Raw genomic sequence first — 27,734 nt, forward strand, 5'->3', positions numbered from 1 at the left:
TGAATGATTAATTTTAATTATCTAATATACTTATTGTTAAAATTCTAGTGTATATTTAAATGAAATTTGCCAAAAATACTATTAAAATAAGGATGAAAATTTATGCAATTTATATACAAAATTATTTTTTTAAGACAGCAGGTTTCGAATTCGGGTTTTATTAAGATTACTTAATTTTACTTCTTAAAGGGATCATTGTTTTTTTTTTTTTTTTTTAAATGGAGAATGAAAGAAACTGAAGTTTATTTTTTCAAATCAGCAGTAAAAGAGGTAAAATTGTAAAATTATTCTAGTATTGAAAAAAAATTTGTAGCATGCAGACATTGCTTTGGCATTGACACACTTTATCAAAGAGGTTTTAATAGTATTATTTTCTAATTATTTTTATTAAAATAATGATATCACGATGATCAAGTTTGGTCATTACCCAGCCAAAATTATTATTTTCACTTTTTAAACCTGATCAATAATCTCTAAATCTGAAATTAATCTTTTCATTTTCTAAGTTCAATGCAATTGTATCTGTTAACTCCTCATACAACACATTATATTGTTTACTCCTCACACCACATCCATTTTGTTATCTCTACAACATTACTCCTCAAAATAACCATGCCATGTTGGACACACACTTTTATTACAGCACAACATACAGAGAACATACATCAACACATTGCGTCACGTGATCAGGTGGGGTGGAGAAAAGCGGGCGACTGTTTGTTGTCTGTGTTCATCTCGACTGTGCATTAGTGTCTTTATGTTCAATAAACGTCGTCGTTTGTTACTAAAGGACTGTTTATTTCATCGACCAGCAAATCGCAAAAGAACCTCCGGAAGCTCCGTAACAGTTTGCATATTTAATTTAAAATCCAATTTAATTTGTTTTTTCCCCCTCCCCTGATTTTGCTGAATTGAGAACACATTAGCACAGAATCATACTGAAAGCAAGGTTACATCAAATGTGTGGTATGTGCCTCAAAATAAATTTTTAAAAAATCATATTTTTAACATTTAGAATTTAATATGCATTAAATTTCTTTCTCAGCTTTATAGTCTATTAAATGTTATGAAAAAAGTTATTTATTTAATAGTAATACACAAATCGATCTAACTAAAAAACAGTCAATTACATTTTCTTTTATGCAATAAATCTTTACATTTTTCTTATAATATTTATGATAAAAAAACTGAGATTTAAAAAATCCTGATTATGAATAAAAATTATTAAATATAATAATTTTTAGTAAAAATATAATTGTAATGATTAAATGTATCTGAAATTGTTATTTTAAAAGATAATGACTAACAAGTAGAAATGCAGTAGTATATAAATCTGATATTTTCAAAGGGCTCCCAAAAAAATTCATTAGAATAGGCATCTAATAAGTTTTAATCTGCCCTTATACTCGTAGAAAAAATAATAATGTGAACATCATTTTAAGAATATGTCAATTTAACAGACAAATAAATGTGTTTGATTTAAGTTTTCAGAGTCAAAAAAAAAAAAAAAAAGTGCGAATTGCTTTGCTTTCGATTTTTATTAGAACACGGTTAATTTATTTTACTTTCTATTGACAATGTCCAAAGCTGGACCTTGAGTGTATTTTTTTTTCACTAATAGAACTGTAATATGATTAATTCCTGTAGAGAGAAGGCCCTCCCAGCAAATGCAGGAGAAATGTTAAAAAAAAAAAAAAAAAAAAAAAGTGGACTTTAGAACACAGAATTTTCTTTATCCCAAATCATCAACTTTAATGCAACAGTTTATGATTATCTCCAAACTTAAAAAATAAAATTTTCTCAGAATACTTTAAAAATATTTATTTACACAGAACTCTGTACATAAATGTATATACATATTTATTCATAAAAATATGGTAAGTGATGCATCTTTATTTTTCCATGTAATGTTAACCATCATCAAAAGTTCAATGTTTTATCTTGCAAAATATCACTCCTGAAAAGAAAAAATACAAAAGTTGTGTCGAGATAACTAAGTTAATTATGCAAATATTAAATGAACATAGTAGCCTTTATTAATTTGAATACAATAGGCATTGTTCCAAGATGATAGATCCAGTTAATAGAGAATGAATTTGAAATTTTTTTTGATAGGGTTTTTAATATTTGAAATTATTAAAGACTTTAAGTAATATCATATATTACTTAATACAACATCTAAAAAATTCTTTCTTAGAATTATAAGAAAACTCATCACACATCAGTAAAATCATGAAAGATCCATCCCTAATAAGCAAGGCCAAAAGGTGAGTTACTTAAATGAGAATAAGTGAATGCTATTGATCCTTTGTTTTCTCTTGAAATTAAACAACGTTCTAACACAATTAGAGCCACTGTTCCATGAAAATAAAGGAAGTGCTTGAAATCAGAATGAACGAACACATCCACCCACCCATCCACACACACAAAGCAACAAACTATGTCCAAATTACAAAGGATCATATCCTAATCACGGACTTTTACATTGTTAAAATCAATTACAAATACATTTTGTTAGAAGGATTCTACATTTTTATTAACAAAAAAAGAGACTTCATTTACTGCATGTATAATGTAATAACCAGATATGCACTGAACTTGGACAAAAAGCAATTGTGATTTTTTAAAATTTCTTTACACTGAAAAAATAAATTATATTAATTGATAATTAATGGACTTATAAAAAGGAAACTTCACAATTCATATATCATAGCTTTAACCATTCTTAATACTGAATATAAAAAATTTAGAAAGAATGAACTCATTTTAAGTCAAAAATACTTACTCTGGAGCAGGTATTAATAAGGATTGAAGAATTCTGGAACAAATTAACCTAGGGTTCAGAAATGTGGGACAAGAAATTTCAATATCACGCTAAAAAAAAAAAAGAAAAAAAAAAAAAAGAACCAAATTAAAAGTTTACTAATAAAATTCAACAAACAAATATCTGAAAAGTAAATTTTATACAATATACTCATATGAGTTTATAATTGAAATTTAATTAGCTAATCAAATTTAACATTTGAATTTTTTAATCAAGAAATCTAAAAGTAATGATTTTAAAAACATGTTAAGAATAATATATATATTTAAAATATACAGATCATAGGAACTGAAATAAAAGTATCTTCTAAAAACAAGTAAATAAAGAATGTTCATTAAATAAATAATTTTTAATAATTTCTTATAATTATTTAAAATTTCATGTATCATGTATTTCTTGCAAATGAAATATTTAGTATATATTATTTTAATTTAACACTTATATAAAACCCCTTTATTTACAATAAAAATAATGGATTTTATTTAAGAATTTCTACAAACAATTCTTGATTTGTACTTCTATTAGTAGAGATGCCCCCACCCTTACAAAAAAAAAAAATAATAATAATAATTTTATACTTTATTACAAATAAAGAAAGTTCTCTAAGAAAACATGGTTGCTTCATAACTTTTTAAAGGGGCACTTAATGTTTTTTTATCTCATATCTTAGAATATAGTGATACTATTATAATTTGAAAGCATATTTTATTTCATTGTGGAAAAATTAGCAACAAATTGCAGCAGATTCTTTTATTAAAAATAACAACCAATTAAATGAAGTAAAAAAGGAATGCTTAAAAAATAAATAACAAACATTTTCTCTTTCAATTTATTATATGCTTCAGAGGAATAACTATTCATTACAGAATTTAATAGGAATTTTTTAAATTCAGCAGCTATATTTAACACAATAGGAAAAATCCACTATTAAGATTATCATTTATAGTTTAAAGATAGACAGATTTGAAGCTTTAAAATACCAAAAATAAATACAAATATTATCAGTCCAAAATCCGCAGTACATTTTTAAAATAATACTTACATGCTCAAACATTGATACATCAACTAAAGGCTTCTTTTCAACTTCCTCAACAGTTGATACTTTACTCTCAGCTTGAAGCATTGCAAAAGGAGTAGCTGGCAAATTTTGATGCACTGTCATCTAGATAAAAATATTATAATACATGATGAATTATACTCTATAAATAAATTGTAGGCATTTTAATCAGGAAAAATTAAAACTAATAAAAAAATGAAGAATTTTTATAATGATTGCTGTTTAATAAACAAAATTTCCATGTAATAAAATAAAATGTATTTAATAAGACTTTTTATTTCCTTTTAAATAAACATTAAAGAATTCCAATACAGCAGTAATAGATCATAATATGCTAAGAAAGACATTGTAAAATAAGCACAGAGCTGGAAAGGAAAAATCCAATATAACTTCAGGATATAAAATTAATTTCTGTTTCATTAGATCATTTCACAAAATTATTTAGCTATTCAGAATTTCCAAAAAACAATGAGTAAGTTTTACATGCTTTGGGGCACGGGATTGATAATATTTTGATGTGACAATCACTTTAACTAAAGATGACATTTTTGTATAGGCAATCACTTTTTATTTAACCTTTTAAATATTTGAATTTATTTTAAAATGTATTTATTAATAGGAGACTTAAAAAATGCAAGGAATATTGATTAGATACTTAATTATTTGATAAACTATCCCAAAATTTGTTACTAACAGGGTCTTGTGAGGACAAATAATACTTTATAATTTGCACAATATTTAGGTTTTCATTTTTATAATCAATATAATATTAATAAAGTCTACACGTTTATGCAAACAGAGAGAAATAAATTATACCTCTTTTGTGTCAGGACTTTCCATTTCATTTTCTTCATCAGTCAAAGTAAGCAAGTTCTAGACACATAATATGAAAAATCATTACATAAAAATTAAATAAACAATTTTCTTTATGTCTTAAGTACATAATATCTAAATTTTTTGCAATTTCTTTCATTTTGGTATACAAAAACTCAATATTTTTCAACAGTCTTTTAAAACATATTCAATATTAAGAATAAAAAAATGCAATTCAAATGCATTCACAGAAATTTTGAATGACCTTTTTCTTTAAACTGAAATTCAGTGATAAAATATAGGAAAGATAAGCTAACGATAAATTAATATAGATGCATTGAATTTCATTTAATTAGATGCACAAAATGCAATCTGTCATTCACACTTTGTTAGATTTGAAAGTATGAAAAGTCTTTAGCTAAGCATTATTTTTTTTATATTTATAATGATTAAATAAAACATATAGATAATGATGGGAAGAATATGTAAGTATTGATACAAATTCTAATATTACACTTTAAAAAAATTTGCAGCTTTCTAAATTTTACTACCATTACAGTTTTAAATTTCTGACATCAAAAAGTTTTATGTTATTTCAAAATCAACAGAATAAAAACAAAATACAATGTTTGTATAACCCACCATTTAACAACTTTTTAACAATGGAGGAAGGCAGACATTGGACGTATTTGAACAACTACTAAGAATTTTTTTGAAAATCATAAGAAGCCAAAATGGTACTTAAAGATTAAAAATATAAATAAAAATTTTCAATTTTTCTTTTTAAAAGTGAGCTAATAAAGGAGTACAAAGGAAATCTAAAAAAGCAAATAAATTGAAATTATTACCACAGTGTATAAAATTCTGCAATCAGAGGTAGAAGAATAACTTAAATAGAAGTTTGTAATAAAAATTGTTCTATTTTTTTTTTCATTTGTAAAACTTATAAATATTAGTAATTTTAACATTATATATATATATATATATATATATATATATATATATATATATATATATATATATATATATATATATATATATATATATTGTTGTTCATTCATATTACTTGCTAAAAATATACTTTGAACATAATTGCCAAATTTTCCTCAGTGTTTCTTCACTGTAATTTTATTTGAATAAGATCACACTGTATTATGGTTACATTAATCTATATGCTACAATTTTACTAATTTTTCATCTCCTCCCTTCAGAAAATTATTATTATTTTACACAGATTACCAAATTTTATAGTTTTGCTAGTAGGTTTAATAAGGAAAAAGAATTAAAAAAACATCCCTGAAAAAATACACTAATGTACCATTTTGATGATAATTACTGAATGCGAAAAATTAAATGTATCACTACAGTAAGTAAATTACATATTCCACATATTTTCTAAAATATATTTTTTTTATTCATCTTTAATATTTAATCAGCCACAAAAGACTTATTCTTCAATTCATTTTTATGTACACAACATATATCATCCTGACTCTTAAGCGTCTTTCAATGGTTAATTTTCTGCCCTTTCCCTGTGTTTGTACCTTTGATGGGGGTTAATCTTGCCAAAGCCACTTGGTATATCTCTGTTTTTAAACAAATAAATGTTCTATAAACAACTCAAGATATACATTGTAAAATGTTTAAATGAATTTTTAAAAAATTTAAAAATGGATATTTGATATCATAATGAAGATTATAACATACATTCAAACTTTTTTTTCATTTTCACTGTTAATGTTTCATTAGCTTTTGAAGACTATATTTCTAAATTTCACCACAGATTTTGCTTACCACTGTCAGTTATAGTTCTATTATCACAATTAATGCAGCTAAAAAAATTACCTGATCTTCATCAAAAAAGAACAATTGTGAGGTTTTGAGAAAGGAAGAATTTTCTTCTTTAAGAGGAACAAAGATGGCTGCAATTATAGGCTTTTGGCTAACATTTTCAACAGTATAAAGAGGCCCTGGATTATCTGGCTTAAACAAATTCACTGAAAAAAATTTCACAAAAACTCAAATCATCGAACGAAATCAATAATAAAACACACATATTAATTAATGATGATTGTTTAGCTTTTATTGTAGGCTTAAACAGATGGGTAAAACAAGCAATCATAAAGAAAAATATTAAGCATAAATAAGTCAATTAAGTTAATCAATAAGAAACACTGGACAAAAACATTCTATTAATGCATAAGGATATTATTGATATATTTGGATTTCAAATATGACACTAAAGGAAAAATCAAATGATTCCAAGTTTAGCAAAACTGATTTGAACCAAAGGAAATAATTCAACAAGAAATTGAATTCCTTTTTCAGGATATGCCCCTCTCTGCTGTTTCTCACATCCAATCTGATTTATGCTGGGATGGAGGAATATAGAACATTTGTAGTTGTAACAGAAACATCAATAAACTTATTACTATTCATTTATAATTATGTACAGTTTTATCAGCAGTTTAGTTTACAAAGCTAATATCTGTTATCAAAAGTATTCTGCCAATAGCTTTTTTCACAAACCAAATTGGTGATTCCATTGAATAAAAAATCAAATACATATTTTATTCTAATGATTTTGAACTGAAATTCTGGAAGATTATTTACGCTGACACTCTCTATTAGTAACTTCTGAATTGTTAATATTTATTATTTTTTCTTAAGAAAAAAATCACATTCTAATAATTTCTTCAAAGCAAAACCCATTTCTATAGCTTATAATAACTTCTTTTGTTATGAATTTTTTAAAGAAAAGTTTAGCAAGCTTTCTAATTAACCTACAAATTCAGCAGTATATTCATGTTACTTTCAATAAATTTTAGATTGGCATTGGAGAACGGAAGTTAAAATAATTCCTTAGAAATTTCAAGAAAGAAAATATTTTGTTTCAAATGGAATCATTTAAAAACCATGCAATTCACTTTCCCACACAAAAAATTTATAATATATATATATATATATATATATATATATATATATATATATATATATATATATGCACATATAATAAGAGAAAAATATTGAAATGTATTTAAAAACCGAAGACACTTGAAATGTAAATTGCTAAAGAACAACATAGATATGATTAATGATAACAATAGATGTGCAACTGTGAATTAATTTTAAGGAAGGAATATTATATTTGGTAAATGTTAACAGATTTTTCCAAAAGCAACTGCAAAACTTTTGATTTTCAGAAATTCTACTTATAGTATTACATAAAAAAAAATATATATATACTTACAAGTATGGTCACTACAGAAAGCAGCAATAATATCTGAAGTACTGTCAGCAACAATTCTTTCCACAGATGTATGAACTATCCATTTCACTAGAAAAAAAGGTTATCATATTAAAATAAATCAATATTTGATCATTAAAATACAGCAGAATATTGAAAATGACGTTCATGATTAGAATTAATTTTTAAATATAACTGATCTTCTATCAATTAAAAAAAATAACTTACTTGAAAGCGACAGCACATCCCATGCAATGATTGAATCAGCATCATGACAAATGAGAAGGTGACAGCCTGACTGCCTGCCAAATACCAGTTGCCTACAACACATAAAATAAAATGATCTGTTTGATGATAAATGATCCTGAATAATAAATAAAAAAATTCTTTCTTGTCTTTCTCAAAACAAAATAGACGATAAATCCAATTTATCTTTTAATTACCAATCTGAAATTCATCAATATGAAAATCAAACAAATGAATAGTCTAATTTTCAGAGAGTCATTTCACATTGTCCAATTATCCAATGTGCAATTTCTGGATAAATAATACTTCTTAATTAGAACAAAAAATAACCAACTTTATTTCCATTCTGATCAAATTTATATCCATTTAAAGGGTAGAGGAGGAGAGGGAGAAGAATCATTAAAAAAATAAACTTTAGCAATATAACTTTATACTACAAAATGTTTTATGAATATCAGATTTGTATTTATTCACAAGAAATTTGAAATATTTATGAAGAAATATTATGATGCTATGTATATAATTCTTACAATAATTCTTCTATTTTGTATTTCGATTTAAATCTTTATATTCAGACCAGGATGGCCATCATTTCTGCTGTTTTATTTACCCTAACTTTCCAGGGTTTTATGACAAACTTCCTCAGCTTTTTTTTAATGTATCTACAGATTTATGTTACTCTATTTGTTTACTTTTATTTATTACATAATATGTTCTTAATTGTATGTAAAAAATTGTTATGATCTTTTAACTAAAATCAATATGAAATAAAATTAAATGCTCAGAAAAAAAAACAAAAATATCATTTTCACTTACTGGATTTTAAATAAGCTCCAATTGTATAAATACCTTTTTTTTTTTTGAAAATATATACAAGGAATACAAGTAGATGCATGCTCTTCTAGAGCAAATTAGCCACCCAGTCATATCACAGAAATATTTATCAGATTTACTCACAAAAGATGCAATACAAAAACATGCACATTAACAGAGTACTTAAGAATAAAGTTATTTATTTTCTAACCATGGGCCCAACCATCCCTGCCCAAACTGTTTATCAACACACAAATCAGAAATGAACAATAATTCTAGTAACAGAAAAAAACAAATTACAAAATGAAAATATTGTATAAAAATAAGAGAAATTGTTCAATGATAGTAAAATTGCATAACTTCAACCCACCAATTGTTATAAAAAATAACTTGAACAAATTTATATATATATGTAAGCATTATTTTATGTGAAGTAGAATGCAGTTTTGAAGGCAGTGAAAAGACTTTTTACATTTTAAAATTCTTTTGAATTCATCGGAAAAGCATAATTATTTACAAGCAAAGACACGGGCATTATGCATCCGGCACAGCGCTGGCACAAAGCTGAAGTGGGGAAAAAGGGCCGAAATAAATTATCCCTCGCCTTATATAACCTTAGATTTTGATAGGGAAAATATTTCTTCATAGTGCTAATATATTAATAAAATTCTGATAGGGATTTCTGATGCATGTCAATCACATGTAAGGGAAACAGAGGGATCTTTTAAGAAAAAATGTGCTTACTGGACATTTTTTACCCCTTCATGCCGAGCGTGTGAAAGCATCGGCGTTTAGCCAACTCAACAATTTTATAAAGCTTCTCTTGAATGAATTAAGTAGAGAAAGTGGAATTGGATTATGAAATAAGAGAATATTTTAGAATGAAGTTACTTGGAAATTAATTAAGTTGAAATTAAAGTTTAAAATATCATTACACACACACACACACACACACACACACACACACACACACACACACACACACACACACACACACACACACACACACACACACACACACACACACACACACACACACACACACACACACACACACACACACACACACACACACACACACACACACACACACACACACACACACACACACACACACACACACACACACACACACACACACACACACACACACACACACACACACACACACACACACACACACACACACACACACACACACACACACACACACACACACACACACACACACACACACACACACACACACACACACACACACACACACACACACACACACACACACACACACACATATATATAAAACCTTGCACACTGGCAGAATATTTAACTTATGCAGAAAGAAGTGTCAAATTGGTTCTTATCATCAATTTTTTTCTTTATTGCATAAGAAGAAAAATATTTTAGAGGAACTGTTTTAGAAAAATGTTTTATAAACAAATAAAAAAAAGATAACAAATGAATTTTGTAAAATTTTATGGCAATTGGTTTCATATACATCGAAACATATAAGAAAAATGCTATTCTATCCTTTAAAAATGTTCCTTTTCTATCTTTTTTTTTTTTTTTTTTTTTTTTGAGGAAATTAAAGCCGAAATATGCACTTATAGTATACAACAAAAATTTGCAAAATAAAAAAATATAAACAACATTCATAACCTTTGTCTATTCAAAGAATTCTGTAAAAGATTTGTATTCATAATGTTTAAAAACAAGGGGGGGGGGGGGAAGTTTTAAGAAAGAATTAGCAATAACAACTGATACTTCATAACTTAACAAAAGAATCTTTGAAGTGCAAAATAATAATAATATTTATTTAGTTACAATAAATTGTTTGGGAATTATAATAATGAATCAACATTTTATACACAGTTTAAAATAGTATTGCATATTAATACACAACATTCATACTTTTGCTTTCGTAATAGATTAGTGTGATTAGTTTGACATTCAAAAGAAGAGAACGGGGAAGAACAAACAATACAGACACACATATATTTTTAAATACAAAGGCTTAAAATTATAATAATAATGGGAGTTGGGCATTAGTTAGGCTGTTTCTCCTGTAGAAAAGAAAAGCAAAATCATTTTTGCTACTTATGTCAATAATTTTTGATTCTCAAAAAAAAAAAAAAAAAAAAGGTGGGGGATATTATATATAAGCAATAAACTAGATAATGGCCAAATTTTTCTTTTCCAATGTAGTTCTAAATATTAATTTAACCAACTTTATTGTAGCTAAATTTATTTGGCTAATAGTAAAGATAGTCTCAATTATGATTCAATCTGAAAATGACGAATTAACGAATTATAATGCCATCAAATTAATATTGCAATACTTTAAATAATGAAAGAGAATAGAATGAAGGAATACATTTTTTTAGTAAAGCATATAGAATGTAAAAGAAAGGCAAATTATGAACTGGTAAATTGACACAAAACAACTAGCACAATTGAATTAAGAATTTATTATAAGCTTGTTGTGAATGTTTATCATAAATCATATATATCTGTCATAAATCATATCAGATATCTTTAAACTACAGGCACCATCCAAGTTATGTGTGACGTAATTGGGGCGCCGCTCATCATCCGGTATTGACGTGCAAAGCTTCTAAAAAGCTATTCTCTTCTTCTGTTCGGAAAGCTCTCGCACACTGCCTCGGTGAAGCTTGTAGTAAATAAAAATAAAATGCTTAAATTCTATAGCTAAAATGTAAATTAAATTATTTTTCTAAAATGTCCCAATAATTGGAGTCACAACAAATACAACCCTAATTACGACATATAAACCTGGGGACGTGAAATTTTTTTTATGATCGGTCATTTGATTAAGCTTGCTTCCATTTTCAAAGAATTCCAACATGGATGATGTATCTGCAGTGAAGATACCCCTTATTTAATTCTGCTGATCCATAACTTTGGTTTTTTATGGTGAAAGCTACATTCCTAACTAAACTAAATTGCATGGACCAAACTGTTCAACATAATGTAATGCATCATATACAAACATTTGGTGCACCTGTATTTGCCAAAGCTCGACATCTGGCACCTGATAAGACTCAAAACTGCCAAAATGGAATTCCAACACATGCTTAATTTAGGTCACATATGCCCATCAAGCAGTAATTATTCATCTCCATTCCATATGGTTCTGAAAAAAGGATAATTAAATTGGAGTCTGGTTGGCGATTATCGCTCCTTAAATGCCCAGACGACCAAAGATAAATATCCAATCACATGTATAGTTGATTTTACTAGTGAATTACATAGTAATAAAATTTTTTCACATATTGATCTAGTAAAAGCATTTCTCCAAATTCTATAGCTTCTAAGGATATTCATAAAACCACAATAATTACTCCTTTCAGGTTTTTTTTGAAAGCACAAGAATCAGGGGTGTTTGTGGGACCCCAAAAAATCCCCGGAAACTTTTACGGACTTACTACCGACATTTTGGAGTTTCGAGAAGGGGGGGGGGAGAAATGAAAAATTACGATTATGAAGTATTGAATGACCTAATTATAAAAGTTCAATTAATTACTTTTTTTGCAAAATTAATAACCATTAATTTTGCAAAATTAAGACCTCTGAACCCAGGTCACGTGATCGCACATCTGGTCGAACGAAGTCTCTCCCTTTTTTTTCTACCGCGCCTACTTGCCGAAAAGAATCCAGAAGAGAATGTCCGAGAACCGGGGGAATGAGTCATAACTTGCAATAAGGAAAGAACAAAAAAGAAAATTTTTCACCCTTTTCACGCATTATCACTGCCTTTGGAGAAAGAAAGGAAAAGTTTTCACCACACACACTGACCTTGCGTTTTCTGCTTTCAAAGCAAACAAAATTACCCAGATCAAAATAAATAATTCATTATTATTCCTACTTCCTTTTGAACGACGATTCCCGGAATTTCCGGGTATCGAAGTTCAAAATCCCCGGAATTCCGGGGTTTCCCCGGAGCACAAACACCCCTGAAGAATGCAATTTGGTTTATGCAATGCTTCTGCCACTTTTCAAAGGTTTATAGATGAAGTAACTAGAGACATGGTGGGTGTATATGCCTTTATCAATGATATTTTAATAGCTTCAAAAACTCACCAGGAGCATATGCACCATCTGAGAGCTCTCTTTACAAAATTGTATAATTATGGATTAACAGTTAATAATTTAAAATGTAAATTTGGTGCATCTAGTTTAGAATTTTTAGGATATCAAATTTCAGAAAGAGGTTTAGAATCATTACCTGATCGTGTTGAAGCATGTGAAATATTTAATTTCTTTAGTTAAAATTATTTTTCTAAAACATCCCAATAATTGGAATCAACAATAATATATGCAACCCTAATTATGACAAGCTAAATGCATAACAGATGTTCAAAATTGAAAGAACTTCTCAAATACAGCACTTGTGATGCTACACAGCTGAAATTTTGCAGTTTCAGAAATTTATATATAAATCTTTCACTATTAGGGCATGTATAGAAACGTGGATGGCCTATTTTTGACTATCAATTAATGATTGATTTTCAATAGGACTTATGATATTATGATTCAATAGAACTTATGATAGGACTTTCAATTTCACTTATGATAAAATATCTGCAAATCGTCAAGTTTAATAAGAATTACTAAAAAAAAAAAAGATAAAAAAAAAAATTTCTGACTTTTTCTGATTTCTTGGAATTATCTGAATATTCCCGCTTGACTAGCTACCCTGCAAATACACGCACACTCATATACAGGCAGCTCAGCCTTCAGAAAGCAACATTATATATTGTTCTCAAATTTTAATTTATTAATTAAATAAATTATAAAAATATTTTGGTACATCATTATTTAATTTTAAAATACATACTTTCCTCAATAGTTTCAAATTATCTGCTGGTCAGTGAAATTTTCACATACCTAATTTTATTGCTCTTATTTTTATGGCATAGCATAGTTTTGAGAGAAGGTTTATCAAGAGTCCACAGAGTAGCCATATTATCAAATGAAACAGCAAGTAAGGATCCATCTTCTGAAAAACAAGCATCCTCAGCAGGTAAGTTCCGAAAGCAGCCCATTGATTCACAAGTCCAACTTTGCTTATCATCTAGATAGATGAGGAGGAAGGTATTTAGAAATTTGCTCTACATTCTAAATCATTTAAAAAATACTATATTTAATGATAATATAACATCACTGTGATGATAGAATTTAAATTTTTGTGATAAATTAAATTATTTTATCTTTGTTTTATTAAAATTTTATAACACAGATATAGAAATTTTAAGGTTATGAAAATCTTTTTTTTCTGTGTGTATGTGGCTTTTTATTAATTAAGAATAGTTTTAAATTCATGATATTTATTAAAATTATTTACAAAATTTCTATTACAACACAATTAAAATTAAAGATATATTTTTGTTTACCATAATAAGATTCTTAAAGCGAATGATTCACAGATAGAAATTAAACAAAAATAATTCTTTTTAAAGAAATATGTATTCCATAATACCTGAACATTTTTCAGAGTTCTTGTGAAATTCAAAAAACATCAAACCACGAATTCATGACTTAAAATATTTTGTTTTTTAATATCCAGAATAGCAATAAGTAAAAAAAAATAGAGAAATAAATATAATATTTACCATATCGAATATCATCTTTTAAGCTCCATATTTTAAATCGACAATCATTGCTAGTAGTTATGGCAAGTGGCATATCCTGAGATGCTATTCGAGGTTGAAACAAGATGCAATTTACTTCTTTGTTGTGCGGTAGAATAACATTTGTGTTTAGAACAAAACTGAAAAAAAAAAAAAAAAAAAAAGTCAAATATATCAAAATTAAATATAAACACACATACACACATATATAATTTAAATATAAATGCATTAAACATAAATTAAAAATAAAACTTAATGACCCAATCAAAAGAATCAACTATTTTTTCTAAATTTTTTAAAATATTAGGATTTGGATTCAAATTTCACATTCTGGGGAAGGGGAATGCCCAATGCTTAAAGATTAGAATTTTGTACATACATCCCAAAGGAGCAAACTTCATATACATCTGTACAACTTCACATACATGATGCACAGATGTCCTACACATAATATTACTTTATGAAATTAATGGAAAACACATTTGAAATATACTTTTGGTAACATATTCCTAAAAATTATAAATTTTTATTACTAATTTCTTAGAAGGCAATAAAAAAAGCAACTTATTCTTCACATAAAATTATAATAGCAATCTTCCTTGCCATTTAGCGAACAAAATTTTATTCATGCATATACAATTAAAGGTGATAGCATATAAAATATTAAGATAAATGTGATAATATTTAATACTAGGATTTATTTGCATTTTCTACCCTTTTGAAGTGCATGAGACATTTTAATAAATATCAACACAATAATACAACCAGTATCAGAAAATCAGACATAGAAACTATAAATAATACATACATAACATTATAAATAATATATTTATCCAGAGATTAGAAAAATATTCCAAGGAAGAAAAAAATAACAAGTAGTGAAATCTGAACATTGTATTAATTTTTGATAAAAATTCCAAGTATTTTAGTTAAGAAAGTAATAGAATAAGAGAATATAAAATATTTGCGGTAACTCATTTATTAACAGGAACTGTTCTTTACTTTCCATGTAAAATAGGTTTATGCAAATTAATTTCAAAATAAAAAAGGCCTTTAAAATTCTTAACTTGGAACTATCTTTATTTAATTTTATCACTCATGCTAGAAGAAGTAATTAAATGAACGAAATATATTACATTAGCACCTCCTCAATTAATAACATTCTTAATACTTGGTAAATATTTCTTTTTAGATAAATAAAACTTATATTTTATCGTTTTTCTTTTTACATTTTTTACAGATTTCACTAAGGCATGCACAAAAACTAGTATGTTTTCAAAGTTAGAATTGATGTAAAACATACGTTCGTTTAGAAACATCAAATTCCCAGAATTTGAGCCAAATCTGTGGGCTTGTTTCTCCATCATCCCAAAATTCAGCAGTTGCCAGCCATTGTCCTTTGTCATCAATGGCCGCTTTTTGCACATCTGTATTTAGAACCACATTTTCACGCTCTTGACTGATAAAATTTCTTCCTGATATATCCAACTGAAATAATAAGCGTTTTATTTAAAGCAATTATATAAAAATCTTAAGAGAAAGGAGATGTTTCTACAATGCTAATTGCTGAATTTTTCTTCATAGGTAGTCTATAATTAAAGAATTTATTGATATCAGAAATCAATTTTTATATCAGAAATTTTAGAAACAAGGAAGAACAATGTTTTATCAGCATAACTTTGCATATGTTTTAATAATTAAATTATTCTTTTCGTGGATGCCCAAGTAATTTATCATATTATTTATTCTAATCTGAAATATATATATAGAATCAAGTAAATGGTGAAATTGCCATGAACATCACTACCAAACTAATTTTTATTAAGTTTTAAATATAAGATGCAATATATATATATATATTATTTGAAAGTTCTATCTAGCAATCTAGCTAACATCTAGCAAAAAATATGATACTAATTATAAAATATTTCTTCACATGATTGCATTAAACTTATGCTTCTGTATTAATATATTTTCAAAGGAAAGTAGCCAAAGGAAAGTAGAAAGAACAAAGAATAAAAGAGGAGAAAAACTTTAAACAAAATTAATTATGAAAATTGAATAAATTTGCTTTATAATGAAACAAATAATTATTTAAGCTGCTTTTTTTATGTTAAAATATTATATAAAATAAAAATATCCTATATATATATATATATATATATATATATATATATATATATTACTTTAAATTTTAAATAAAATTATATTGTTTCATCAGAAGACAAGATATATTTGCCAAGAATGATCAAAACAGCTTTACAATTGAAAGATTTTTCAATTCAAAAATAGAAATAATGCAAATTTTGAAAGATATATTATTACATGTATTGAAATCAAAAATGCACATTAGCTTTATATAAAAGCTATATAAAGTTCTTATTAAAGGTAAAACTTTCATATAACAAATCAGCAATCCAATCATAAAATTATCAAAACAATTTTTTTTTGCACCTAATTTAATAAAAGATACTGAAAAGTGAAAAGGCATTCAAACCAACAATAAAATTAATTTACATGGGAAAAAAGAATAAAAAAAGAGCACATAGCATAAACACATTATTAAAAAAGGTAATTCTTTCTTACATTGAATAATTGCTTATCCTCATTTATATTATAAAACTGCAAATGACCAGGTTTTCCATTTAACACAAGAGCTTTGTTAAGAGGATCATACAGAAGACCAGTTGGCAGCACATTAGCAGTTTTTGCACCTTGGAAGTGACCTTGAGTTAAACCCTGTATCATCTGAACCACAATCTTCTGAGAATTAATAATTTGTAATGCTAGAAATAAAAACAATGAATAGAGGAATCATATTTAATTTTTATATAATGAAAGTACACCATTTATATATTTGTAGTTACATTGGTTCCTCAACAATTTAAATGAAATCACCAAATATCACATAATTATTCAAATTAGGCACAGCTTGATATTCAAACAGGTCTTACATATGTTTTGAAGGCAATGCTACATTCTTAAAAATTACACTATAAAAAACCTTTTTTTTACATTTCCTATAGACACACACACACACACACATCAAAATAATGTCATAAAAACGATTTACAGCTAGTAGAAAATAGGTAAAATATGCAATATAATACCAAAAAAAAAGAGAAAACTCCCAAAATAATAACAAAACAAACATTTCATTAATTTAAACCTTTTTGATTATTTGTATTACAGAACTTTAATATTTCATTTAAAAACAAGTATGCAGATATCTGGGGAAAATACCCCCCCCCCAAAAAAAAATCAATTCAAAATGAAAATGGATGCATGATTTAAGAACAAATTTATGAAAAAACTAAAATGAAAATTGGCTCTGTGGATAGAAGATTGTTCAAGCCCTCTACTCCCTTCTACTAAAGTTAAAGCATGCACACTGTTACCAACTACTTTGAATTATGTTGGATGATGCCATTTAGACTGTAAGAATTTCTTAGATTGTGCACCAGCAAGATGTCTGCAATGCATATAATTCTAAAAAGTATATTTCTGCATAAATCCAATAACACAACAAATATAACTAAAGGACTGGTCAGGAATTACTTACCATTTTACCAAAAATGTTTCGATTAAACTTTAATAACTAATAAAAAGACTTACAATCTTTAAGGCATTTAAATTTATAATGAATCAAGAATCTCTTCATGTAATTTCAGTATAATCTATTGCTTTCAGATACCTTTAGATCACACAACCTACAAATATTATGCATATTTTTTAAAGACACTAATAATACTAAAAAGGGAAATTTACTAATTGAATTAGAAATATTTCCTATATGAACACAGTGAAATACCTACAGTTGTCAGTGTGTGCGGTCACAACAAAACTGCTATCAAAAGAAGTATTTAGCCGATAAAAGGGAGCACCTAAACGTGGTAGGATAGATTTCTCATCTGAAAATAGATTCCACTTGACTAAAGCAGCTTCTCCTCCTCCACTATACAAATATGATCCTGCATTAAGAAATATAAATTATATTATTACATATTAAATTCTGTGTGATTACAAAAAAAAAAAAAAATACTAGAGCATTCAATAAAAGAAAGGAATATATATATGTATTTCATATAGTCATAGAATATTTTGCTGATTATTTTTTATTGTTACAATACTTTTTAAGTTACTTCTTTAGTACAAAGGTAAATGGAAATTTAGAAACAAAATGTTTTAATTAACAGCATCTGTATAAGTTGATTTTTATATTCCTTTTAGAATGAGATAAATCTTGTAATTATACAGTGCAATAAAAAAAAACATTCTGCAATAAAAAAAAATCAAACAACAGCTTTCAAGAAACATAGAGGAGAAGACATGTCTATATAAATGGATAAAAATAATCAGTAATTATAAAACAGTTGCAGTTTCAACCATAGCAATAAAAAACTGCAACAAAAGAAATCCTTGTCTATAGATAAATTATATATTATAAACTAATGAAAATATTGCAGATAATAAAACTACATTATTTTTTTTTAAACAATAACTGACAAGTATTTTATATTAATTAATATACCCTTTATTTATTTACATTTATTAAGTATGAATATGTGAGAAAATCCAGTCTTCATATAAGGCAATAATTTTGCTTCCTTTGATGAGTGTCATTTGAACAAGAAGTCTATCTAAAGTGAACAGGAATATTATAAGGCATACTGTATGAAGATTTTTTTATTAGAAAATATTTAGTAAATTGCACATAGTGTTTATTTCTTTTTGTGTTATTAAGAAAACAGTGCATATCAAGTAAATACAGTTTAAATTTTTAAAATGGTTCCTTTAATAAAAAAAATAAAGTGTAGTCTTTTACAACTAGCAATAAAGGCAAAAGAATTTTGAATTCTTCCTTTTAATCATAACGTGAGAGAAACATATCACTACTTGCAAATATTTTGTAAAATTTATTAAGGATTGAAGTTAATTTTCAGAAATATTTACTAAATCAAATCTCTCTCTCTCTCTCTCTTTCTTAACACATACAACCCTGCTTTTACAGTAAAAATATTCAACATCTACACTTACAAAAGAGGCATTTTAGCAATCTGAACTTTACAGATTATTTAAGAAACATTGTTTATTAATGAGAGATTAAAAAAATTCCATCAAAAATATTTATTTGGGAAAAAGTAAATAAAATGATTAAAAATAAGATGGTTTCAACAATTTTGCACAAGCTGTAATGTGTTACTATGGCAACTCATAAAATTCATTAAGTGGAGTTGAGTATTTTCTAGGAGTTATGAGTAACTGTGCAAGAACTTCTACTTTAGAATAAAAGTTTGATTTTGATGAGATGAACTTTATTAATTTATTTAAAGCATCAACTAATTTTAATATAAATTCCAAATATGTGTTGACAAATTCACATTTTATCAACTTATTATTTAGGAATCTTAAAAAATTATTTTAAGATTCCTAAATATATGTAGAAGTGTGATAAAAAGATTGCATGAACATCAGAACAGAAATATATGAATATTATTTAAACAGAAATATATGAAAACAGCAATCATAGAAACAAGGTACCTTCTGTTGAAAACACAATATCAGCCACTGGTAAAGTGTGCCAATGATAAATGGAACGAATTGGACTTTTGGTATCCAAAAGGTTAGACCTATAAATAAATCTTAAATAATCAAATACAAAATCATATGAAAATACCCAATTTTATTAAAAATTAACAATGGAAAAACAAAACGTAGTAATGATTTAAGTATTTCAAAAATAATTTCAGACAGTAAAAATGTTTTAGTAATAAGTAAACAAAAATAAAAGAGAAAAAATTTGATATCTGTTATTGTGAATTTAAAGTTATTAATTGCGAACATTTTTATTTTGCAATATAAATTTTAATTGCTGAAAGTTGGATTTTTAAGCCATAGTTGATCACATTAATTACATTTGATATATTTTGACAAAAAAAGTAGATTGATCTTCTTATCATAATAGTTATGCAGAGGTATTTTCAATAATGTACTTGGAGTTAAAAATAGATAGTTGCAATTCAGATTCTAAAACATTTAATTCAAATATTTGGATTTTTTTTATATTTAATGTTTTATACAGCTCCAATTCCAATGATGATACAATGGTTCATGATTGTTATATCTGACCATCATTATTATTATTACTGACATCACAAAATTTGAATCCTAAAATAACATCAGATTCTCACATGAAAAAATAACAGTTTAAAATGAAGAACATTTACATCACATTTTAAAATTTAATAATTAAAATTCACTACACATGGTTACATTTATATTCAATAATTTAAGACATAAAGCTATTTCTTGCCAATATGTTGAAGAAATTTTTTAACAAAATAAATTAACATTATTTATAAAAGTTATGTTAACATTTTTACATAATATAATTAAAATGTGGCTTTTGAACTAAGGAATATATTTAAAAAAACAACACATGGAAATAATTTTTTTTTCAATGCATATACATTGTTCATCACAAATTGCATTCTCATATAACTTATATTCTATTTTAAACTTTCTTCTAACATCTTTAACAAAGAAAAAATATTAACTTTATTCAGTTGAAAAACAAACAAAGTCACATTGATATCCCATATTTTTATAATAACAAACTCACTAATCATTTAATTCTTCCTTAAATAAACAAATAACTAGTAATTAATTTTGGGTTAGATACTGGAAATGTGAATAATGTTTATAATGTAAAAATATCTGAATATCAAAATGTATTTTATGAATCTATCTAAAAACATATCTTTAACAAAAAAGGCAAAAATGTGATTTAAAAAATTCCAAGAAAATTATTAAAAAAGTATTACTAAATATCAATGCTTACCAAACCAGAATTCTACCCTGATCATCTCCAGTTGCAAGTATAAAATCAGATGGATGGCAAGTAACACACTTAAGGGTTCGTTCTCCAGTTAAGTGCCTAAGAGATTCATAATTATTATAGAAAATTCTGATATTTTCAAAACAGAAAAAAGGATATATATTTCAATAAATCTAACAAAGAAAAAAAATGCTAATATGCATATTTTTTCATCAAGAAAAAACAATGTGACTTTTAATATTAAATTAAGCATTGGAACGTCTCTTGGATTTTAGGATTCTGATATCTGACATCATAAAATAGTTCCCGAGCTTTACAAAAAAAAAAAAAAAAAAAAAAATTCTACGCTCTTCTGCCAATTAATTTTGTATCTTAAAACTGACAGACAACTTGGTTCCTCTATAAATTACGAACCACAAACTGAAGAAGTTTTTGAAATTGTTTAGTTATTTTGAATATTGTATTTCAATTCCTTTATGTAAAATATTTCTTTACTTATATTTATGATATTGTTAGTCATAGATGATTTTATTTCCTTTTTTATAATTGGAAGAAGTTTACACTAGTACACTAGAACTCTAATTATCTAAATTACTTTAGGGGAGAGAGATAATATATATAAAGTCAAAATTGGGAAAACAATAATAAGGGGCAATCAGTGATTGTGTCAAATCCCTTTTGAAGATGATTATTATTAGCAATTAAAATAAGGTACATACATATTATATTGCTCAACTATAATTTTAAAATACATAATGAATTTTTCATACATAATTAATTTATAATTTTTTTCATGTAAAATTTTACAATAATTATAGTTTTCTGTAACTGTTACATTTTATTTAATTTTTATTTTTTTATTTTCCACCTTGGTTTATTTGAATTTATCCAATCATGCAAATATCCACATAGGCCTGATCTTCATTTAATTTGAATAATGAAGTTTTACTCTGTAATATTTTAAGCATAATAAACAATATATATTACAATCAAATATATATATATAGAGGGAGAGTGGGAAATTTTATACATAAAATTTGCTATAGGGCAAAAAATCAAATTTGATTATATTTTACTAAAGTTCCAAAACCTAAAATCATACATTTTTCTAAATTAATGCATAATCAACATTACTTACTTAGCAACTGCTTTTACATCCAATTTAACAACTGTCAATGAATTTCCATGAATAGATGCAACAAACTTGCCCTTTTAAAAGTATAAAATTTTATTAAATGATAATAGAAAGCCTTTATATTAAGTATAAAATTAATTTCTATAATTTTTTCAGCAACTTATGTGTAATTGCAGTAAAAATTAATTGAATTCAAAATTTCCAAGCAATAAATTCCAAATGAATACTTTATGATGAAAATATTTTAGAAACATATAAAAAAATATTTGTTCATATATAAGGAAACAAATTGAGTAAAGCAACTAATAACTAGGATAAAGAATACCATAAGAATAAATTAAAAATATATTTATACCTCAGAGCCAAAAGATATTGCATTTTCATATGGAAGAACTGGACTAACAATCATTTGGATGTTTTCACTCCGTGTAGGTTTCGAAATAAGAGAATACAATCTATGCTGATCTACAAAAATGTAAACAATTTTTTAAAATCTCTTAATTAATCTCTAGTTAAATATTTTTGCAACAAAAGATTTTTTAAAAACTATTATTACATAGAACTACAATAATGACATGAAATATGATACATGTTTGACTAAAATAAGTGCTATTAAGAAATGCAATCACTAAACGTGAAACAACTTATTTATAGATGTATGATATTTTAAATGGTATCAAGCATATCTATTTTATCATCATACTGATAAAGTTTAACCAGTTTTCTAATAATGAAGAACATTTATTTTTCATATTTTGAATTTTACAATATTAGTTTACAATATTCAACTTACAAAATTAAAATAAAATATAACAAGTTTTGAAACAAAAATGTTATTCTATATGATATTACAACTTATGAAATTTGGAAATTTCTTTAATAAATTAACTGCACTTCTTTTTTACATGTTTTTATTATGATTAGGAAAGAAAATAAAGTTGTAAATAGATGAAATAATATCAGAAAGTAATAAAATAATTATATTTTAAAATGCTTGGATATATGTACATTCAAAACTAAATTATACAGCAATTAAAATGTTAATAATGATTTTAATAAAATCTGGAAAAAGAAAGTAAAGAGTAAAAAATCAATAAAAGATTACTGAATAGAAAATGAAATTGAATAAATTTTACTACTTCTGTTAGAACATAATTTACACTTTATAGTTATAAATAAATTTGGTTTTGCTTGTAATTTTTACCTTGGAAGAATTATTATAGAAAAGGATAATTTTAAATGATTAGAAATATATTTTTACTTCTTTAATACAATATACAACAAACTAAATCAATGTTTACTAATCATTAAAAGCACACAAACTATTATTGTTAGTTCCTACATTATCAACAATAAAAATATATATTAAATAATTTTTTTCAAAAATTACAAACCTTGACTTTCCACTTTTTTGGAAACAAACCAAGTGTTGCCACTACTTGGAATATAAAAAGATGAAACAGGCATGCGCAGATTATAAACCTATAGTAAAGTATAAATGAAAGTGAATAATCTATAAATGATAATGAAGCAATATTATCTTTTAGCTAATTTCTCAACATATACATAATTATTTCATATTCTGAATATCATGAAAAATTTGAATAGAAAAATTGAAATCATACCGACAAATTAATCAAAGTACATGATAAGAATATAATTGTCAAATAAACTTAAAATGCTCATGAATATATAATTTTTGGAATATCAGCTATAATTACCTGTAAACATTTTCCTTCAGAGTGATCCCAACGTACAACAATTCCATCATCTGAACAACTAAAAACCTAATGGAAGGCAATATAATATTTTAATTTGGTAAGCTGAATTAGCACCTTTAAAATACACAAGATATTAATAGCATTTTTTAAAAAAATTAATCATATTAATTTTAAATATTATTTCATTCACAATTAAAAAAATCTTAAAATCCATGAATTAGCCACAGAAGTTTTTTTAACAACTTTATAGAGAAAAGAGCAAGATTTTAAAAAAATAACAATAACTGATATAATGTGCAAGCATATTTAATAAAAATAAAAAAGCACAAGTGTTGCTAGCAAATTAGTCAAACAATTACAATTTAGTATTAGCATTTAATAATATTCCACTTTTGTTATGATTAGGCATAAGAATTGCAGCAAAACATATTTTCAAATCATCAGCATTTCTGCTGAAAAATCATAAAAGTATTTTCTCTATAAAAAGCATAATTAAATGTTCATATATGTATAAACTGAATATAGTGAAATAAAATCTACCAAACTATGACAATGCTAAAATATTTAGAAAGATTTGGAAAGGGGAAAATATATTATTGTTCCCTATTTTTTTCTAAGTGGAAGAAAATAAGTACTTAATATTGGTAGCAACACTAATAAATACTTTTAAATTGCAAAATCCATCACTTCATTATAATTACTTTATGAAAAAACAATAAAAACACCTGTATAATACCCTAAAACTATCTTAATACAATTATTTTTAAACATAGCAAATAAAATACAAGCTAAAATTCAGAAGAAAAAAAAAATTACCTGTAAATGATTTGTTTTATTTTCTTGTAGACTTATAACTCTTGTTTTATGATATCTTAAAATGTGAACACATTCTCCACTTTGAATGCTATGTACTTTTACATCAGATCCACAAGCAATAACAAGGTATCTAAAAAAGGAAAAACCCACATTATTTAATTAATGAAAAGCAAAACAGTTTAACACAAGATCTCCCTATTTAAACCTTACAATAACTGGAAGCACAAAATATACAGAGATAATAATACATTTATTTTTCCTCTTTTGAATTTAAAAAAAAAAAAATGTATAATTTACATTTTTGGGCATTCAATTCAAATATTAAAATTCTGATAGTTTTTTTGTTTTAAAGGACATATTTACCAATTTTGAAATTTATCTTATTGACATATGACTTCTTTGATTTATTGCAATTTTCCCTCTATACATATTTTATTCTACAATATGGAGTAAAATGATGATACAAAGCCTAAAAAAGTAATGAGTAAACAGTTCTATTGTTTAATAAAAACATCAAATATATGTATCTATTTTGGGATAATTATGTAAAATATCTGTTTAAAAATTTTAGGCATGTAACTTAGCAAAGTTGAAAATAACTATTTTATATTGGAAATAAATTTACAATCAGTTACAGATTTCCTAAAGCAAAAAGCTCCAAGTATACTAAAACAAAAGAATAATTATTCAAAGTATTTCATGATATACTGAATAAGGAGAATATTGCAAAGCTTTGCAGTACTGCATCATAGGTACGATACTTTTAATTCAGTTTCACATATAATACCAAAAAAAAAAAAGTTGTTGAATATTACTGAAATGCACATATAAAATCATTTACGTATAATTGATATATAATCAATGAATCATTTACAATATTTTAAATTTTATCAATAATTATGCAATTCTCAGAGCAATGCCAAAATGATAAGAATAAACAAAAGTTACACATAATGAAAAAAAGTTATACATGATCTTTACTATAAATTATGAGAATTTGTTGTTAGTTAATCTCACAATTTGGTTATTAAGTATATATATGTCAAATTATTTACATTTATGAGAAAAAAAGAGAGTACTTCATCACAATATCTCATTAAAAGATGGACTATATTTGTGCTAAATGTAAAGGAAATCAAGTTTTAATGTAATGTAAGAGACCAGCACTTTCAGCCCACTAATTTAATGCTATTTCAAAATATGGATCTACTATTTTTTTTCCCAATTTGATTTGAGTATATAAAAAAAAGAAATTGAATTTCAAATGAAGATTAAAATATTTATTTCTAAGTTCTCTCATCTATAAATGGCAATGCGTTTTTGAAATTACCAATTAGAATGATATTACAGAGTATTGAATGCAATAGAATGCTTTTCATCAATTCAGTATAGGATCACTATTCTAGATATTTAAGAAAATAATCTACAAATTTCAGTATCCTAGTCTTTTATTTTGAATTTATTACTTACAAATTCATATAATTATAAAGCAGTACATATTAATAATCAAATGACAGATATGCACGTTACTCGACTGAATATCAAACACTTAAAAAAATTCTAGATACTCGCAGAAAAGAAATGCTTTTCTTATTCCAAATTACATTCAAAAATCTCATAGAAAAAAATTATTATAATTTAGATTTAAAATAGATTAGATTTTTAAAAAATGAAAGACAACTGATTGATTAATTAAGAAATACTAAACCCCTTTATGATAAAATGTAAATATACCTTTTGACAATTTTTTTAAATGAACTACAGTACACTCCCGATTATCCGCGGAATTGGGTGGCGCGGCCGCCGCGGATAACAAAAATCGCGGATAATCCGAAAAAAGCTAAAAACGGGTATAGCAAAAGAGGAAACAGTCATTCCAACTTTGAAAAATCGTCTTATGTACAATAAAACGTAAAATAAACAGCAGGAAATGTTTAAATAACGCTTAATACTTTAGTATATCACTCAAAACTAACCTAAAATGCATTTTGTTAATGAAAACAGAAAAGTGCTTTGTATTTACGAGAGGCGTCAAGGATACACAGAAAAATTAATACATATGTACTCTTTTAATACTGTAATGTACTATGTAATTACAAAAGCATAACTGTAAAACTGCACCTTTTTGAAAAAAATCAGTCAAAAAAAAAACTTTGTGCGGCAGGCGCGGATAATCGGGAGTCTACTGTATAAGCAATTTATATACCATCAGATAAGACTGACAATGAAAACAAACAGATCCCAACATTCAGAATGGAAAATAAGTTAAAATTTTATAATGAATAATTTCATGAAATATTTCCAATAAAGTACATTTTTAATGGGAAAGAAATAATTTAAAAAAGGATTTCAATTAGCACTTACTTGGAGTCTCGAGTAAATAAAGGTCTAACTCTCACAACACTAGCACCAGAACGTAGTTTTACTTTTAGATCAACAGTTTCTTTAGCTTTACTGACAGTCATATTTTTTTAAAAATTACAAAAAGAATACAAAGTCAAATTAATTTAAAACTATGAAATACACGTGTTCCAAAGATAAAAATGTTTGTTTACGGTCGTCAAAAATAAGAA

General features: G+C 25.7%; 1 protein-coding gene across 1 annotated transcript; it reads right to left on the reverse strand.

Moving 5' to 3' along the window:
- Positions 1 to 1,806: 1,806 nt before the first annotated feature.
- Positions 1,807 to 27,734, reverse strand: LOC129969535 (WD repeat-containing protein 75-like). The gene is made up of 20 exons (XM_056084146.1): positions 27,526 to 27,734; positions 25,162 to 25,291; positions 24,346 to 24,411; positions 24,019 to 24,106; positions 22,980 to 23,089; positions 22,628 to 22,698; positions 21,493 to 21,588; positions 20,193 to 20,281; positions 18,467 to 18,622; positions 17,238 to 17,437; positions 15,955 to 16,139; positions 14,634 to 14,791; positions 13,909 to 14,095; positions 8,170 to 8,261; positions 7,945 to 8,031; positions 6,540 to 6,691; positions 4,698 to 4,754; positions 3,867 to 3,986; positions 2,786 to 2,874; positions 1,807 to 1,957 (listed from the first exon to the last, which is right to left on the reverse strand). Exons 1-20 carry the CDS (start codon positions 27,624 to 27,626, stop codon positions 1,921 to 1,923), a joined length of 2,271 nt encoding a protein of 756 aa, XP_055940121.1. The 5' UTR covers positions 27,627 to 27,734; the 3' UTR covers positions 1,807 to 1,920.

Source organism: Argiope bruennichi, chromosome 5 (genome assembly GCF_947563725.1).
Source record: "Argiope bruennichi chromosome 5, qqArgBrue1.1, whole genome shotgun sequence".
NCBI classification, from domain to species: Eukaryota; Metazoa; Arthropoda; class Arachnida; order Araneae; family Araneidae; genus Argiope; species Argiope bruennichi.

Coding starts and splice junctions, on each gene's coding strand:
- LOC129969535 (XM_056084146.1), bottom strand. CDS start 27,626: ATGACTGTCAGTAAAGCTAAAGAAACTGTTGATCTAAAAGTAAAACTA. Junction 21,589..22,627: donor GATGTAAAAGCAGTTGCTAA/GTAAGTAATGTT, acceptor TGAATCTCTTAG/GCACTTAACTGGAGAACGAA. Junction 4,755..6,539: donor TCTTTTTTGATGAAGATCAG/GTAATTTTTTTA, acceptor TTATGTGTCTAG/AACTTGCTTACTTTGACTGA.